This window comes from Pleurodeles waltl, chromosome 8, assembly GCF_031143425.1.
Source record: "Pleurodeles waltl isolate 20211129_DDA chromosome 8, aPleWal1.hap1.20221129, whole genome shotgun sequence".
Classification (NCBI taxonomy): Eukaryota; Metazoa; Chordata; class Amphibia; order Caudata; family Salamandridae; genus Pleurodeles; species Pleurodeles waltl.
In genome coordinates this window covers 512,334,147-512,351,455 of record NC_090447.1, presented here as the reverse complement: position 1 = coordinate 512,351,455, position 17,309 = coordinate 512,334,147, and the positions used below count along the sequence as shown (strand labels likewise).

Below are 17,309 nucleotides of genomic sequence, written 5' to 3'. Positions count from 1 at the left end.
ATTCATTTTTTCCAAATTTCATTTTTACCCTAAGAGCAAATTCTCATAATTTAAATATTTGAAAAACCAAGCACTGGCAAAGAAAATATGTCCTGCTATCGGGGGCAATTGCCAAGCTATTGCAGTCGCCAATTTCCCTTGGAATGGCAAATAGAAAAAAAGCCCCCCTGTGCGCTATAACTCATCTGCATCCCTGCACATGTATGGCCTACCTTCCTGGGTATGGTTTTTCCAATAAAGAAATTCCAGTCCAAGATGGCTGCCGATGGTTGTCCATGCATGCACATGCATCATGACATACAAGCAGTCATTTTAGCATCCTTTTTAAACTTTAGTTTACAGTTCCAAGATGGCTGACTGGCATTTCAGAATGGTAAGTTGAAAATAAAGCATGAATGGTATTGCACACAAAGAAAGAAAAGAAGTGAACGCCCTGGTAGCACAATGCAGCTGCCAGGCAGTAAAGGTCTTACAGGACAGAGAATAATGGACAAGCTGGGATGAGAATGGCCCGATAGCAGTGTGCAGTGCCCTAGGCCCTCATAAAATCAATTATCAAAAAAATAAATAAAGCAGGGGCAGGGAGGGCAGGAAGCAAAAAATGAGCAATATGGTGGATGGTTAGCGGTCAGGAAGCTAGAGAGTGGAACGCCATGCACTCCCATGGAGTGCTAAAAGACACATGAGAAAATAATTCCTTGATGTCAGCAGTGGGAAGATTGAACTCATTCAATCAAAACAATGGTTAAAGAAAACTATGGCCCAGGGGCAGGAACTGAACAAGATTAGGGGGAAAACCAACTAATCTGGAATATAACATAGATCTGATATAGCATGCTTTATCCACCTATGAGTAAGTGATTAACCCAAGCCCTCTTTGTAAATTGTATATTATAGGTCTTCAACAACGAACAGCTTCAATAGTTTGTAGGTGAGGCCTAACAGATGAAGTATGGCTTCAGGCTGTATTAGTAAGGCAATGACACTGCATTCCTTTCTTTTTTAACTTTCCAACCTCCTAATCAGCGGCGGCTCCTCCGGTAGAGGAGGGCCACCCCGCCAGCAGCAGCATCTGCAAAACTTTAAAAATAAAACAATAATAAAGAATATTTATTATTGTTTTATTTTTAAAGGGGTTGGGCCATGGGGGATGACAGGCACCTGGGGAGTGGTGTGCACTCCCCTCAATACGCATGTGTGTTCGGCCGGTTGTCTCGGAACAGGCCAACACACATGCACACTGTGTTCTCCAACCCAGCACTGTGTTGCCGGGTTTGAGACGGCAGACTCAGGCTCCTAGTCTGCCTAGGAGCACAAAGCCTGGCCGCAGGGCAAGCCGGGAGTCTGTGCCTTGGAGCCTGCAGTCCAGCAGAGACCCAAGGAGCGGTGGTGCTGCAGGCTCAAGGTAAGTGTGTTTAAAAAAAATATATTTTGTTTTGTTCACCCTCCTACTGACCACCTCTTTGCCCCCCTGCCCACCGCGACTGCTCCTAATAAGAGCCACATGAGGCTGTTTCCTTCACTTCCATAACGTTACACTTATATTTTGATACAATAAGTATATTGTTAGTTTTATGCCTCTAAATACCTTGTTGTCATCAAGACTTGTCCACAAGTACATTTCAGGCTGCCATTTAAGGTACAGAGCCCCCATACCCAGCTGAAATGGCTTCCAATAACATGCATGAAAAACAGTCAAATACAAGTGACCTTCCAATTCACCAGGCCTGAATATGGTGTCTGTTGATCGCATTTGCTACATGGGTGATGATTACAATTATTTTACTACAGTTGTTGCCATTCTAATAAATCCGCACTAATATTGTGAACTTGTACAGGCTGCCATTTGTTGACATCTCATGCCCCAAGGTAAGTGGTTTTATATCTGTGTCGTTCTCCACATTGAAATGTCAGTACTTCACATTGCCACCACGATGCATATCCTTTTTCTTTTTTGATTCCTAATTTAAATAGTTGAGACACATTACAGGGCATAATGGAGGTGGCCAAATAAGGTCAATCATCTAACAGTATTGACTTGGTTTCAAACATACGTGCAAGACTTCCAGTGTCATATCATGTGTAGTTTACCATGGAAACCCATATAAACACCTTCAATTAAAATTAATCGTTAATGTGGCACTGATAACTAGTAATAGAAAGGTGTAAAAATTACATTTTATGTGATACATTAACAGAATTTCAACAAGTCTTACAATTCATTTTTTTCGCAGAGCACCATTTTATAATTTGGAGAGCTGAATAAACAAATAATGTAAGTGGATTTTTACATAGTGATCAATTATAGACCGCTCCTGCAGTCCTAGGAAAGGGCCTATTTTCTTTGTGTTTTGGAAAATTAAGCAACACTGACACCATTCGCAAAGAAAGTTGTAAAAACCTTAATATGTGGAGTTCTCCATGAGCTAGAGGGATTATTTCGGTTTAAGTGATTATTGCTAACAGGACATTTTATGTGCATACGTATTGATAGGTAAACACTTCGTTTGGCGCTTCTCTCTCTGCACCTAATCGCCGATGGTGCTTGGACTTAGACGCACGCCACCTCGTCTTGTACTTCAAATACACTTCCTTAAATAAACATTAAGGCTCCAGCACTCCACGAAGGTTAGAAAGGTTTATTATAACCGAGCAGGAACGCGTTTCGGCGTGACCGCCTTCTTCAACCTGCGGGCCGCCATTTTGGCCCCCTTTAAATATCCTTAGTAGTAACATTGATTTAAAGCAATACACTCCCTTTGAAAATTAAATAACCACTACATTATACTCCATTTGAGAAAAAATGTGTGAATTATATGCAAAAATATATAAACCTAGTGCCCCAATATTGATAGGTATATATGTCTCACATATCTTCATGCTGATATTGGGGTTTCCTTAACCCCATCTGTCACTATGCTCCAAATTATGCAAGCCTAGGGTTGGGAAATTAGTGAAATACTAAAACTATATCTTCATTCATTCCCTTTGTGGAAACAATGCGTTGTGTAATGTTCTAAAAACTCCCCCGACTTCCAAGACAATGAGAATGCTTGTTTCTGCCCATGTTTTCGGAACCACCTACCTATAAATTAATTAGATGCAAGATTGTAAATTCTGATCATTGTCGGAACTGTATTGCCAATGTTTGTGAATATTCAGTGTTATGACTCTCTGGTTGTTGGTGTTCATCTCATTTGCACTGATCAGTCCTCTGTCACTAACTAGAGAACACCCACTACCTTTAATGGGAGACTCCTAAGAAGGCAAAAACATTGTGACTGCATGTGTTCACATTGTGTTACATCTCCTTTACTACTTCTTTGACAATACCCAAAGATCATCAACATCTTTTCATCTAGGGGGTACATCCAGTGTCGGAATTTGCCTGTCTGTGGATTCCACGCCTGGATCAAGATGACAGTTGGGCTGTTTGTGAATTCACTCTAGACAGTTACAAAAATGGAGCTGAGGTGTGCCCTGAATATCCTGATGGTCTTCCTGGGCTAGAGTGGTTGGAGGAGCCGACACTTGCCCCTGAAAAGGGCTGTGCCTGTCCATACAAAAAGCAGTCTCCAACCCCTTGCAGTGTGTCTGGGGTCAGGGCAGGAAAGGCAGCGTCTTGTGCACTACGAAGACTTTTCTTTGACGTTTGCCTCCTACAAAAGGCAGACATGGGTATAAGTACTGGATCTCTGACCCCACAAAGTTAGAACACTTCTGGACTGAGCACATTCTGCCAGGAAGAAGAGCCCAGATGCAGTAGGAGGTAGCTTCCAGGCATGCTGATAAAAATACAACATGTTACGCTTTGGTGTTTCAGGCATTGCAAGCCATGTCTAGATATTTCATGCAGTAGTTACAACTCTGTCAATGCGTAAGTCTCACACAAAGAAAAGGCTTTATGAAGTGAACCCTAAGAAGCAAAAATGTTAAATTGATGAAGCCATACTCGGATGGAAAGCGGGCAATTGACATCCACCAGGAGCATTATAACCTTTCTGCTCAGCTTCTCACTGGTTCTATTCCCTGACACACTCTAATAGAGTGGCACCACCATTTTCTATACAATATCAAACACACAGGCCTGGTGAAGACAGACAGACAGACAGACAGACAGACAGACAGACAGACAGACAGACAGACAGACAGACACATGCAGACACATCCAAGACAGCAAACCACACACTTCTTTGTGGATACACTGTTGGTTGTATAGGAAAGAAGAACACATAGTGGAATTGCAAAGCCTTTAAAACACACACACCTTTAAACTCACACACTGCTCAAATCAACAGAAGAGACCAACATTGGCACATGACCAAAAAGTTCATTAATTTCTCTAGAAATGGAAACCTGCTTACGCCTTTGTCCTGTCGGTGATTACTGCAGCAACCTCCAATTGAGGCTGCATTTACATCTCGTAGTAGCACTCAAAGTAGTACAAAGACTTGAAAAGCTATACCTTGTGTCAGAGGCTTTGGAAGTGGTTACTTTGGCTGGATGTGGAGCAGAGGGTGAAGATTAAATGGTTCTTTTTGACCTACCAATTCTTTTATGGACCTGAAAAGACAGAATTATCAGAACTCCAATAAAGTATGCAATCCCGGTTGATAATTACTACTAGAAAACACGCACCAACTGTGCCTCAAACAAAGAGTGAGTACAAGCAATAACTGTGTTTGCGTTCTCTGCCCCATAGAATCCTGAATAATCTGTCTTTCTGATGGAAAGACATTAAATACAATCTGGTCTTCGATCGTACTCTGAATAATTTCTATTTTCTACTGGTATATTTTCTGTGCAGTATGGTGTCTTTTGTATGTTTGTTCTACCCGCAGTTTGTCTCATCACCTTAAAACCTCTACAAATAAATAAATAGGATAGAAAAATAACTTTAAAACCATGAGTCTGAAAAGAGGCCGCCACTTATGCTGTCTCAATACACCACACAGTTCCCACAAGTGCACTTGATTTATATTTCTTTACTGGTTTTCACATAGCTTTGACCGAAATGAACAAGTGAAAGAAAAATGACTTAAAAGATTGTTTAAACTAATATCAATCAGTTAATCAATGAATGTATTGAGTGCGGCAAATCGCCTGTGAGGGTTTTGAGGTGCTGGGGCTCTATGCTGATGTGTGAAGGAATGTTCATTAGAACATCCAGGTCTTTAGTTCTCTTCTGAATAGCTGGAGTGACGGTGCTGTCCTGAGGTGCAGGAGGAGGTTGTTCCAAGTCTTGGCTGCCAGGTGTGAAAATGAGCGTCCTCCACTGTGGGCTCAACGGATCTGTGGGATGTCTGTGAGGGAGAGGGAAGATGATCGAGGTGTCTGGTCAGTTGGTGGAAGGTCAGGTGTTTGTTGATGTATGTTGGTCCTTCATTGTGCAAGGCCTTGTAGGCGTGGGTCAGCATCTTGACCTGGCATCTCTTCTAAATTGTGAGCCAGTGTGGTGTTTTGAGATGGGGTGTGATGTGGGTCCTTCTGGGGAGGTTGAGTATGAGTATTGTGTATCACTGCTAGACACTAGTATTCTGGATTTCATAATCCAGTTTGAACAATTAACATATTCATTCTGGATCAAGCTGGTGAATCTGTGCCAGCCAGATGCCTCCCAGCCACGTACAGGGGCCCCACTGTGGCCCCATGCACCTGTTCTCTGCCAGCCTTTTCAAGGTTGGCAGAGAACCAGGTCGTAATCAACAGAGCGCCAATGCATGCAGTATCATCCTGGCTGATTGCGACCTGCACCTGCCATCAACCCATAGGGATCACCGATCGCGGCGGAGACGGCGGTACCCGGCCGTAAGACCGCCCCAGCAGTGGTGGTCCTGACCGCCACCGTAATGCTGGCGGTCTCTAGACTGACAGCTTCGTAATGAGGCCCTAAATTTTCTTTCTCTTTCAACAATGTGTTAGCTGCCATACAGTCATCTCTACATAGGCAGTGGCTAGCTGTTAACGTCTGGATGCAACAGGTGATGAATCATCTTTTGTAGGCCACAGAACTTGAGTGGATACCTCACATGCTAAAGGGAAGCTTCTGGAAATGGGCAAGTAAATCTCTCCAGACTTCTACTCTTCTCATTAGCTCATCAGAGTGCTCTATGGCCAACTACAGGTTATTTGCTGCATTCCATTCCATTCAATTGTACACTCCACCCTAGACACTGGATCTGCTATGACCCTATGTGTAAATGCTTAAAGGGTGCTGGCTCGTATAATGCATTCTTGCATAGTGAGCACCCAGAATCTGCATACTGATGTATTACGTTTTTGTGGCAAAGCAGTCCATCTTGGGGAGGTTGCCTTGTGCACATGAAAGGGATGCCTCACCCCACGTGCCTTCCACATTCCCACAAACAGCCCTTTCCTATGATATGCCATTCTCAAAAAGGGGGGAGGCATGTTATTTTATGCCACTTGTTTTTAACGCTAGAAGACTTTAGTTATTGAATCTTCTGTTCCCTATCTCTGCGATTACATTACTCATGCCTCTCAACTATTCCATTATGTCTCATTATTGAGCTGGCCGTTTTTCTACACGGGTTATGTGAATATTACACATTTATGTTTTTTACCATCACTCAGACTGCACTGTATATACCTCTCTCCACTGAGATACCCACATGAAGCTAAGGTTCTATCTCTTATTCTAATGCTGTTTGGCCATTGCCGTTACCCACTTTGTCACTTTCCCAAAGGCAGACATAGTTTAACACTAAACGTGAGCCCTGAGTGTTCTGGGTGAACTTCCACGACTGATGCACTTCTCACTTAGTTTCAAGAGTCTTCTTTGTAAGCCACAGTCCACCATGCCTCATGTACTTTTTTTACCATCAATATCTCATGAGTATGGTTATTTTCACATATTTGTATTCCTTCTCTACTGATTTTGTTAGCTGTATTCTACAACTGTTTAAACTGTGTAATCTGACTGCTCAATCTACGGAATGGATGCCCTTTTTTGATACATATTGGACATTTATACGTCCTCACAAATCCTCTGTTCCACGATTTAGTTCCACAAATAATTTTCTTAGTGGTCCGCACTTTTGAATGTTGAGACCCTCATTTCAAATTCTGTCACATTGCCACTATGTCATGCAGATGGCCCAAACTGTAGAAACAGATAAAGTCAATTAGATTATTGTGATGGAAATATAGCACAGCAATTTCTTACCTTTGTGTTCTTCAATGGTGTTACAATATAAATAATAACTCGATTCCAGTAAAGGCTTTTTTTATTCCAACTACAACTACTTGTTTATAATTGAAATATGGAACCTAATGTCATAGAAGACCTGCTAATGCTGTCCAGTCAACCAATTACCTCCGCCTACCCTTATCAACACAAGCTTGGATTTTAGGCTTGTTCTTGATTTTGCTGGGCTCATTGTTTCTTTACTCAGAGAAAGAATTGAAATCATCTCTGTATCTGAAGTATATAGAGTGTCTTACCACACTGCAGCAATCCTCAGGGCATGGGGGCAGCAGAGGCACATGGGTTAGGAGATCAGCCAAGTTCATGAAATACCGGTTTGTGGTGTGCCAGGAGCTTTACCTACTGCTCTGACTTCCATAGGGAACTAATAGGACATTTCAAATTCGGTTTCTAATGATAACAAAACCCTAAAGATCATCCCCTAGCAAAGCCTGAGGTTGATTGATTTTGCTACAAAGCACTCCCAGCTGAAGATTAGAAACTGAAGCACAGAGAGTTACACTGCTGGCCAATATCCTAAAGAATAGAAGTGAGTAGGCAGGCATGTTTTCTGATGGTTGTAAACACAGTTTAAAAGATCGCTATTTCATAAGTATAACTAAATGTTCACCCAATCAGACCATCAAAGATTATAATAAGCTGTGTTCTGACCTCCCTTGTCTTGCCTCCTATTTCAGGCACTATATGCTCGAGAACCGGCCTAGGAACAGCTATATGATGGTTTGCTACTCGTGTTCACTGGCACCACCAAATATCAAGGAATGTAAGTGTTTCTTTAAGATATGATTCACAAAACATTATGTTTTATCCTATTTGTGGCTGTAAAGTTTGAACTGTTCAATGTAGTGTTCAGTAAAATGAAGCGTATCCAGCCACGACCACGAGCCAGGTTTTATGGATTTGGCTTGATAACCAAGAGGCACAGCCAATCTGGTAACAATGGAATCCATTTGAGCTTTGAAACCTTAATGCACTTTTCTGGCTTGCATGAGTGTTTTCTTTAAACACTGCCTTACACAGTACAAAAACTCACCTTAAAAGTATTGCGCTCAAAAAAAATTATCTTCCAAAAAACCCTCTGTTTCTGACTCATTTTAATTCTATGTTAGTAGTGGAGTTGAAATAGGAATTAAGTAAAAATAAAACATGTTTGTGAGCTTTCAGTAAAGTCCTCCAACAAATTTCACTATTAAAAGTACTTGAAATCTAACAATTGTAAACTCATGTTAATCTGTGTTTGTACATGGAGACTCACTATGCCAGGATCTACAAAGAGTTAAGCATGTTTAAATAATATGGTGCAGCTTTACTGACGGACAATACTTCAATGATTTGCTGAAATCACAAGAATATTGTGACACAATGCTGTCTGTCTTGAAACATGTTCATACCCTGAGGGTGAACAGTCATGTCTCACTAACACACAAATCAATTCATATCTCAACAAAAACTCCTATGTTTTTCCAGACTCCTATCAAGCCTTGCTTTGCATGACCATCCTCCCTTTTCCAGAAGAATTGCTCTACTTCTTGCTCCCTTATAATCTTTCTCCGTCCTCACTTTTTCATGTACTTTACATTTGTGTTTCATCTCCGAAAACATCATATGATTTGTTTTCTTAGGCCTCCCTCCAGGCAACAGTCTAGAATTTAGGATGAAACTACCAGTTGGTAAAAAAAACAATGGATACGGTTGGCCATGCAGGTCTACAGATCTACGTGATTTCTCAAAAAATCATTCCATCATTTCCAGTTTGACTTTGTTGTTGCAAGATAGCTTTACTTGTATGCAAGTCAGTCTTATCTTGCCCCAAAAGGAGCTGTTTGGCAAAAATGACTGTAGCACAATATCGGTATGGATTAAGAAGCAATATCAGACACATCAATTTGTACTTCATTGGCATCATCAAAGACTAGAAATTTCGGTCATTAGGCTCAGATGCTTGAAGTTGTACTCTCTTGATCTCAGTGGAGATGAAGAACTATGGTGAAGAGCAGACATATCACAGTAGGTTTGATATGTTGTAGGATTGTGTCAGCCACCTTTGCTCTGTTGCCCAGGAACAATAATCACATCCATGGTAAAATACTCCAGGGTGAACAGTTTCAGCAGATAGCAAAGAACCAAAGAACCGGAGATCCATTCCCCATAGGATAACAGTGTCAATAAGGCCCAATGCTATTTTGATCTGTAGGGCCTGGTGTCATTTTTGAAACACTTAAAACCTGCCATGTAATTATTTTCCATTTCTAAAGCTGAGCAGGTCATATGTGTTGTCGTTGAAGTCTTTAATATCACTAGTCATTACCTTAGGTTATCTTTCATAAGCCCCACTTTCTTCAGCAACAGAAAAAGGATGCATGGAATTCAGTAATTGCTTGTAACCAATATGAATTCGTTTGGGTTTTATCATATCTTGTCTCTGCTACAAAAGGACGAGCTCAGTCCGAACTCTAGCCCATGGAAGACTGCATGGTCGTACATGCAACCACAGGAAAGTGGAACTTTAGTGCCCAAGCGCACCATGCTTGGAACCCATATCTGGGCTCATCCCTCCAACTTATGAAGACTAATTCAGACAATCACATAGTGATGATTGGCAGTGTTTTAAAAATCTTAGTGGTGCTGAATTAGCTAATCTGGGCAGATCACATGGAAACCAGGCTTTTCTTCACCCGAAATGGGAAACGTTAATTGATAGACGGTGATTGTATTTTGGTCCAAATCATGAAAGGTTGTATGATGAAATATCAACCAAAAAAGTATTCTGGTAGAAACATATGGGTGACAAAATATTAACTTTGCATACACGTAATCTAAAGTACAAGAATATCAACTACATATTGTGAACCAAAATATCAATATTACATCAGTAAATATAGGTAAATAAATGAAATTAACATCATTGTACTTAAAAAAGGTACATTTTTTAAAGAAATAATATAGTTTTAAAATATACAGAACATATAAATAACTTATAAACAATAATTTAAGCTTTAAATAATATAATTCTTAAAAATAAATGCAACGTTAAAATTTTGCATCTGAAACATTCTTTAAAATGCTGCTGACCTACTGGTTAAAATGTGTACAGTTCTAAAAACTCTGTTTGCAACATGCTAGTATGCTCCGTCTCACCTAAAAGTAACACGGCAAGTTGAGTGGTCTTTGTATGCCCCCAGCACTTCTGCTTTTCCCTAATAAGATTACAATTAAAGGAGGTTAGTAACACTTTAGTAACACTTAACTGGTCACATGTTTATATGTTTCTACTTGCATCCAACATCCTCTATTTTCTCCTGGTCCTAAAAAACATACTTTCTCAGTCTACACGTATATTGTATAGCATGGTAAAAGCTACAGTGATCATCATGAAAAATACCGATTCAAGATCTAAAAATAAAATAGTTGGCATCTACCATGTGGAACATGAGAAAAGTCAATCCTTACTTGTGACCACAAAGTCCTGTTTGAAAGCCAAACTTAAGAAGGCATCTTTGGCTTTTCGCTTGAGTCTCACGGCTACATTTTAGGATTTTGGAATAACTAAAGCCCATACAATATGTCAACATTTTTGTATGTGGCAGCACATATTTATGTTCCTCCTTACATTTCATGGTCGTTTTACATGCTACATCCATCCAATTAATTGCGTGGAGACCAATAGCATTTTACTTTTTTCCATAAATATTTTATCCTACAAATATTCTTAACTATTTCTGGCTTGCAATGTGCCTTATTTTTACACCGGTCTGTCCTCCTCTAGACCTATTTTGCCTAGTAGGATCGCCCATAATAATATGAGTTTTAGCAATTACAAAAAACAGTTATTCTAGATCACATCAGATAAGTGAGCATTACTTGGACGCTTAAACCAATGTCATGGGTCAAAACCTATTGCATTCCATAGTAGTGCAACCCAGTAATCCCTCAGGATACTAGGTAAATATGATCCAAGACTCAAAAGCTCCCAAACGAATCATTCAGATAGAAGAAACACCAAATTGTTCAATGACTGAATCAAAGGAAAGATGTAAATTGCATCCTCTCCTAAAACAAATGTATTACAAGCTTGTGCATAAAAATACGTGTATAAAAACGAGCACACCGTTTCCAAAGGAACAATAAAAAAAATTTATTTAATTTTTCAAAACTAAAAAGAGAGAGCGGAACGAAGTGGATCACCAAGAGCAAAACATAAACAAAATGAGAGTTGAGCAAATAAAACTGACACATAAATGTGAAATTCTGCTAAAAAATGGGTTACTGCCCATAAAGTCCTATATTGAATATTTGATTGACGCTTTCCAGTTCCCCAAAATGATGCGGAATAGGTTCACATTTTCAGAAGACAATTTTTGTTGTTCCTCTTCATTTTTCTCCAAACTTTGTTGTCATCACAACTGAATCCTATAAAACGAATGCCAATTTCTTGACCTGTTTATCGTGTCTTACATTATATTCCAGAAAACCTCCTTAACCCACTTGAAGATATGTTTCAGATATGTAACTGCGAAGGACCCGATTCTCAAACTTTCTTTCGCATCCAGAACTACTTATGTAATTTATGTGTGCACAAAACATCCTTTGTGAAGTCAGATTCTCATTCCAGACTTACTTAATAAAGGATGGTAGAATTTTACCCAGGAAAATAGATTTGTCCTTATCAACGCAATGAGTAAGATGGCAATGGGAAGAAAAAACTCTAAAATGTATGGGTGTGCACAGGAAGAGGTCTCCCCATGGGGATTTTTTTTTCCCAGTGGAGGAAAAAGCATTGTTGTATCTGTGTGCGGCCTTTTACACCTCATGCAGCTCATGCAGTTCAACATTTAAACATACACGACATACTAATAGAGTTCACGACTTCCATATTTGCCCAGAGGTACCTTGGAACTCTTTCAGAATTCCAAAAAAATAATCAATCCATATGCATTATTAACCATACAGGAGTAAGATTCCTTCCTTTCTCTGGATTTTCGGTGAATCAAGCTCTAAACTCTACTCGTTTAGGTCAGGCCCAGATTGTTTTAGCCTGCCTCACGTAAAAAATAAATAAATCAATAATAGACATTGCATACTTATATACATATATAGAGGAGCGTTCGGTGAATACTCATCATCCATTTTGTCTGTTCAAATATCATTTACATTATGTTTCATTCAACCACATCATAGCATGTGGTTAATGGGTCTGCCCACATCAGTCATCAGCTCTTTTTTTCTTTTATTGACTGCATTTTGCCTGATCATATGTGCGCATCTGCCCTAAAAGAAGTGCACTTCCCTGCTGGGGTTGGTGGGCAATATACAAAATACTTTAATTAGCAAGTGATTTTGCTTTCCATTCTTTATTCTTTTTAATGTATTTATCCATCCATGTGTGTTTCAATTATGCCTTCAGGTTACAGTACATCAAATCCAATAGTACTTTGTCTTTGAGATATTAAGAATTATCTTTTCCTGTAATGTGCATTAAAACTAAAAAGGTTTCTGCACCTTTTCTAAGTACATTTGCCTGCTAGTATACAACTGCACGATTCTATTAAATAACATGTAACAAATATTTTATTTTTACACTAAACATGTCTATAGCAAGCACGTGGCAAACATGTTTGGGCATGGCCACATTTTCCCTTTTTTCCTTATTTTTATGTTTGGTCGCACAAGTTGCGATACAAAAAGAAATCCCTATTGCAACAGCACGCTAAGGCCAGACTTACTGACTTTGCCAATGCCAGTTTTCCTTTTGAAAAATCTGGTATATGGTTGGTGCTACTTTTTCCAACATATATTCTTCATGTGCCTTTTATTCTTGACTAAAACCTCTTAATCGTCAAACCAGATGTGGTAAGTTGACTTAAATGGGCCTGATGCTGTGCTCAGGCCCTATCACTCAAGTCTGGACTTGACTACTGATTTATTGTACTTGCAGACTGTTTTTTTCACTCTTTACAGTCCTTTAAAACTGCTTTGAAGCACACGTTTTATTTGTTCCTCTTCCAGGTCAGATCGCCCAGACCCTAGGGCCACGTTTTCATCACCAAGTTTGCACATTTTATTTTCTCCTCCTTTCTTCACCGCCTGCCCATTAGAGCTCTTGGCAGGATTCTTCTAGGGAGATGCGGCAGCTGATTAAAACTGCTCGTGCACGTTTCGCTCTGTTTCCCAACAATACTAAACTGTTGTTCTTGTCATATATTGAAAATCCTCGGCAGCTTCACGAGGCCTGCCCTGGCAAGCCGTTGTGTGTGCTTCGTGTAAACGGTACTGCACCAGAGGCAGGCATCGCTTGCGAGCTCCTGTAGGTGGCGCTGTTCCCTAAACGCCCTTCTACCTCTGTTAAACCTGTTGCTGCCCTGCCTGCCCTCCTATTAGTCTTTTTCTTCATCACCTGTGTGCTGCATCTGTTTGATTTGTCACAAACCTCATCCAGGTGTTTTTTAATTCCACTCCCTTTGCCCAGGTGAAGCAACTACTTGCAAAACAGAGCAACAATGGTCACTTATTGACGGAAACTGGGCTCTCAGCTCCTAATTTGTCTCAATGGTAAAGCAAAAATGAAGCTGATGTAAGTGCTTCAGCCAAGGCTTTCTAATGCTGGAAATTCCACTAGAGAACATTCCATCCATCGTTTTTCAACTCCTCTATGTGCTCCTACATGGGGCCTCACTATCGGTCCCCAGTGCCGGTCTCATCAATTCCACTCCTATCCTCCCCCCACCCCGGAATTACCATTGTCAGGGGAGCCTGATAAGTCTAGGGCAAGCGGAGGTAATGGGGATTACATGTTGACCCCGATGTTCCCCTGAGAAATGAGGAATTGCTGGTGAAACACTATTTGATGAGCTGGTGATTGTGTTATGGTCCCCATCGAGAATACTGTATGATGAAAGTTCATAAAAAAAAAACTTTAGTACAAAAAAATCTGGCAAAATTTCAGGACACCAAATAACGACTTTAAATACATGTAATGCAAAGTACAAGAATAGAGACTTAAAAAATATTGTGAGCCAAAATATCAAATTTTCGTTGGTTAAGTATACATATTTAATAGCATTAACATTATTGTAATTTAAATAAAGAAATTTTTTTAAGTAATACATTTTAAATTTGTACATAACATATAAACAATAGTTTACGTTGTAAAAATGTAATTCTTAAAAATGCATACAACTTTACAATATATACATTTAAATACAATCATACAAATAAATACATTTACCAAAAATATTAAAAAATGTAATATTAAATGTTAAATTATAATAAAGGTACTAGTTCGTAAAAGATGTAAGATTCTTTTATATTAAATAATACATCCTGGTACAGATGTTTGTAATTACCATTTTTAAAAATACTTGCATATTTTTTATTTATTAAAACATTAAATATAAACCTTATAAATAGCTAAATGTTTATAAAAAAAATCACATAACAAAAATAGGAAATAATTAATAAAACAAGAAATATTTGGAAGGAATGAAATAATTTGAAAAAGATATACTTTTAAAGGAAATATGCTCAAAATATCTTACAAAATCCAGAATGATGTAACAAAAATAGTAACCCAACTCCAATCTAAAAACACTAAAAATAAACAGATATAAAACAACTCAAATACACTTCTGTAACCATGACCCTACAAGTATTGGGTAAAATATATGTATTGTGGGGTGGGGAGGTCATATTTACTATTGTAACTCCAATATTGCAACTGTCAAGAAAAATGCATACATTGGAGAGGCTCCAATTTACTATTATATATGCAATTTAACAAACATTGGAGAAAGTGCATAAATCTGGGGGTGAGGGTCAGCTACACTACTCCCGAATGATATGTTTTCATTAAATGTATTTACAAATTAAATCATTAATGAAATGAATGAAATACCTTAATGTCATTCTTTTAATATTGAAAAATAGTTTTAAAAAACCAAAATAAACAGAATTTGGTAAAAATTGAAAACTTTATATAATCAAGCTCAAGTTCAAAGTTTATTATGTTACGGAACTCCGATGGAGATCCACATAAGAATAAAAACATAAAATACACAATGAGAAGAAATATTAGAAATAACAAATTAATTAAACTTAAATAGACAGATTGAAATAAATTAATACAAAGTTAAAAAACACTTATAATCATTGAAAACGTTAGCACAAAACATTTCATTAGGCGGAATAAATAAGGCTTGAGATAAATTAGAAGCAGATCTAAGTGAAAGAGATAGACAGATAGGGCGCAATCACTTGCGACAATAAGGTCGAACAAATTAAGACAAATTGTGTCAAATCCTGAACACCATTATAGCATAGATTACAAATGGCAGAGGAGCCAAACCATTTTACTTGTAAAGTGTTCAGGGGAAGCTGCCCCTGTCGCAGCAGGAGCCAGATTCTTCTCACCCCATTAGGCAAGTTCCAGATAAGGTAGGGCTGTGTGACCCCTGGCCTTAATGAGTCAGCTATTATATGGAAACTCTGTCTATGTGAACAGGCCTGACTATCCTGGCTGAAACTCACTGCCCAAGTTGTTTTCCTGAGAGCGAACTTAAGCTGTGCTGGTGAGAGGGTAAAGATTGCAGATGGATCTAGTTGTAAGAGATCCATGGCGTATAAGAAGTTCCTACTGATGGTATATTTTACTTTGTGATCAGCTAATATTTCTTTTTTTAGCAGTGACCGCAAGGAATCGTTGCAGCCCGTCATCACATTAAACATCTAACAGATTATTGCGGCCAGGCCTTGCATAAAAATGCTACGCAGGCCCAACTCAAGTCTTAGTAACGGTGCAGAAAAGGCAGAGTTTACAGTTAACATATTTCTTAAAACACGTCCCTCAAGTTTGTCGAGAAAGATCCAATTAGAAACTTCAATATGCTCAATACCATACAGTAACGATGGGGGTATCTTTACCCGATATACCTCTAAGAGATGCTTAAAATGCCTTCTGCCCGTTGCTCTATAGAGGGTATTCAAACCATTGGCTTGAGATTGGGCCTTTCTTTGATTATGCTCAATATGCTCTCTTTCTTTGAGATTCCCACAGACAATTTTACCCAGAAATGTGTAAGAGGTTACTCTGTCAAGCTGTTGAGCTCCCATGGTCCAATTAAAATTGCTGTACAATTCTTTGTTCCTGTGAAAGCACAGGATTTTGCTTTTAGAGGAATTTATCTTTAAAAAGTGCGCTTCAGTATATTGCTCGAGGGCTTTTAGCCTATTATTAAGCCCCGTTGGGGTACGATCTAAAATGATTATGTCATCTGCATAAAGCAGACAGCATAACGATCTGCCTCCTAATTTGGGGGCAAAACCCTCGCATGAAATTAAATGTGCTGGTAAGTCTGAGAGATACAGAGAAAATAAGAGTGGAGCCAACATACAACCTTGTTTTATGCCATTTTTAGTTAGTATAACATGGGATAGACCTAGTTCACCCCGTAGAAAAACTCTACACCAGGTGGAAGAGTAAAGAGCAACCACCAGCTCAAAGAGGGGGCTGGGCATGCCTAATCTTAAAAGCTTCTTCCATAACAGAGCCCGGTCAACCTTATCAAATGCTGTGGAGAAATCTATGAAGGCTGCATAGATCTGCTCCCCTTTCAGAGAGACATATTTTTCATTAATTACTTGCAAAATGGAAATGTTGTCAATTGTGCCATGATTTCTCCTAAAACCTGACTGCTCTAAGGGAATCATTTTGCACCTTTCTGCCCAATCTTTAATCTGTGACAGCAGGAATTTAGCAAAAATGTTTCAGACCGCATCAAAGAGTGCAATCTGGCGGTAATTCATAGGACAGTTTTGATCCCCTTTTTTATACAAAGGGACAATAACGCTGCCCTTCCAAGAATGAGGGACATCCCTGACTTCATAACAATGCTGGAACACCAGGAATAAAATCTTGCACCAGGAGGATATGTCATGTTTTATTAATACTATTGGGATTTCATCAGGTCCCATTGCTGCGGAACTACGCATTCCTTTTATTGTAGCCTCAAATTCTTTTAGACTTGGATATGAGTATTGGGAATCGGATCTGGTTTGAGGGATATCCACAGCAGTACCATTAGAGGCA

General features: G+C 39.1%; 1 protein-coding gene across 4 annotated transcripts in view; it reads left to right on the top strand.

The window, feature by feature from the left end:
- The window catches only part of EDAR (ectodysplasin A receptor), a 338,186-nt gene that overhangs the window by 113,747 nt on the left and 207,130 nt on the right, over positions 1–17,309 (top strand). For all 4 annotated transcript variants that reach the window (XM_069204492.1, XM_069204489.1, XM_069204491.1 and 1 more), the window contains exon 5: positions 7,906–7,991. In XM_069204492.1, coding sequence (XP_069060593.1) covers positions 7,906–7,991 — 86 coding nt within the window. The remainder of the gene's footprint in view (positions 1–7,905; positions 7,992–17,309) is intronic.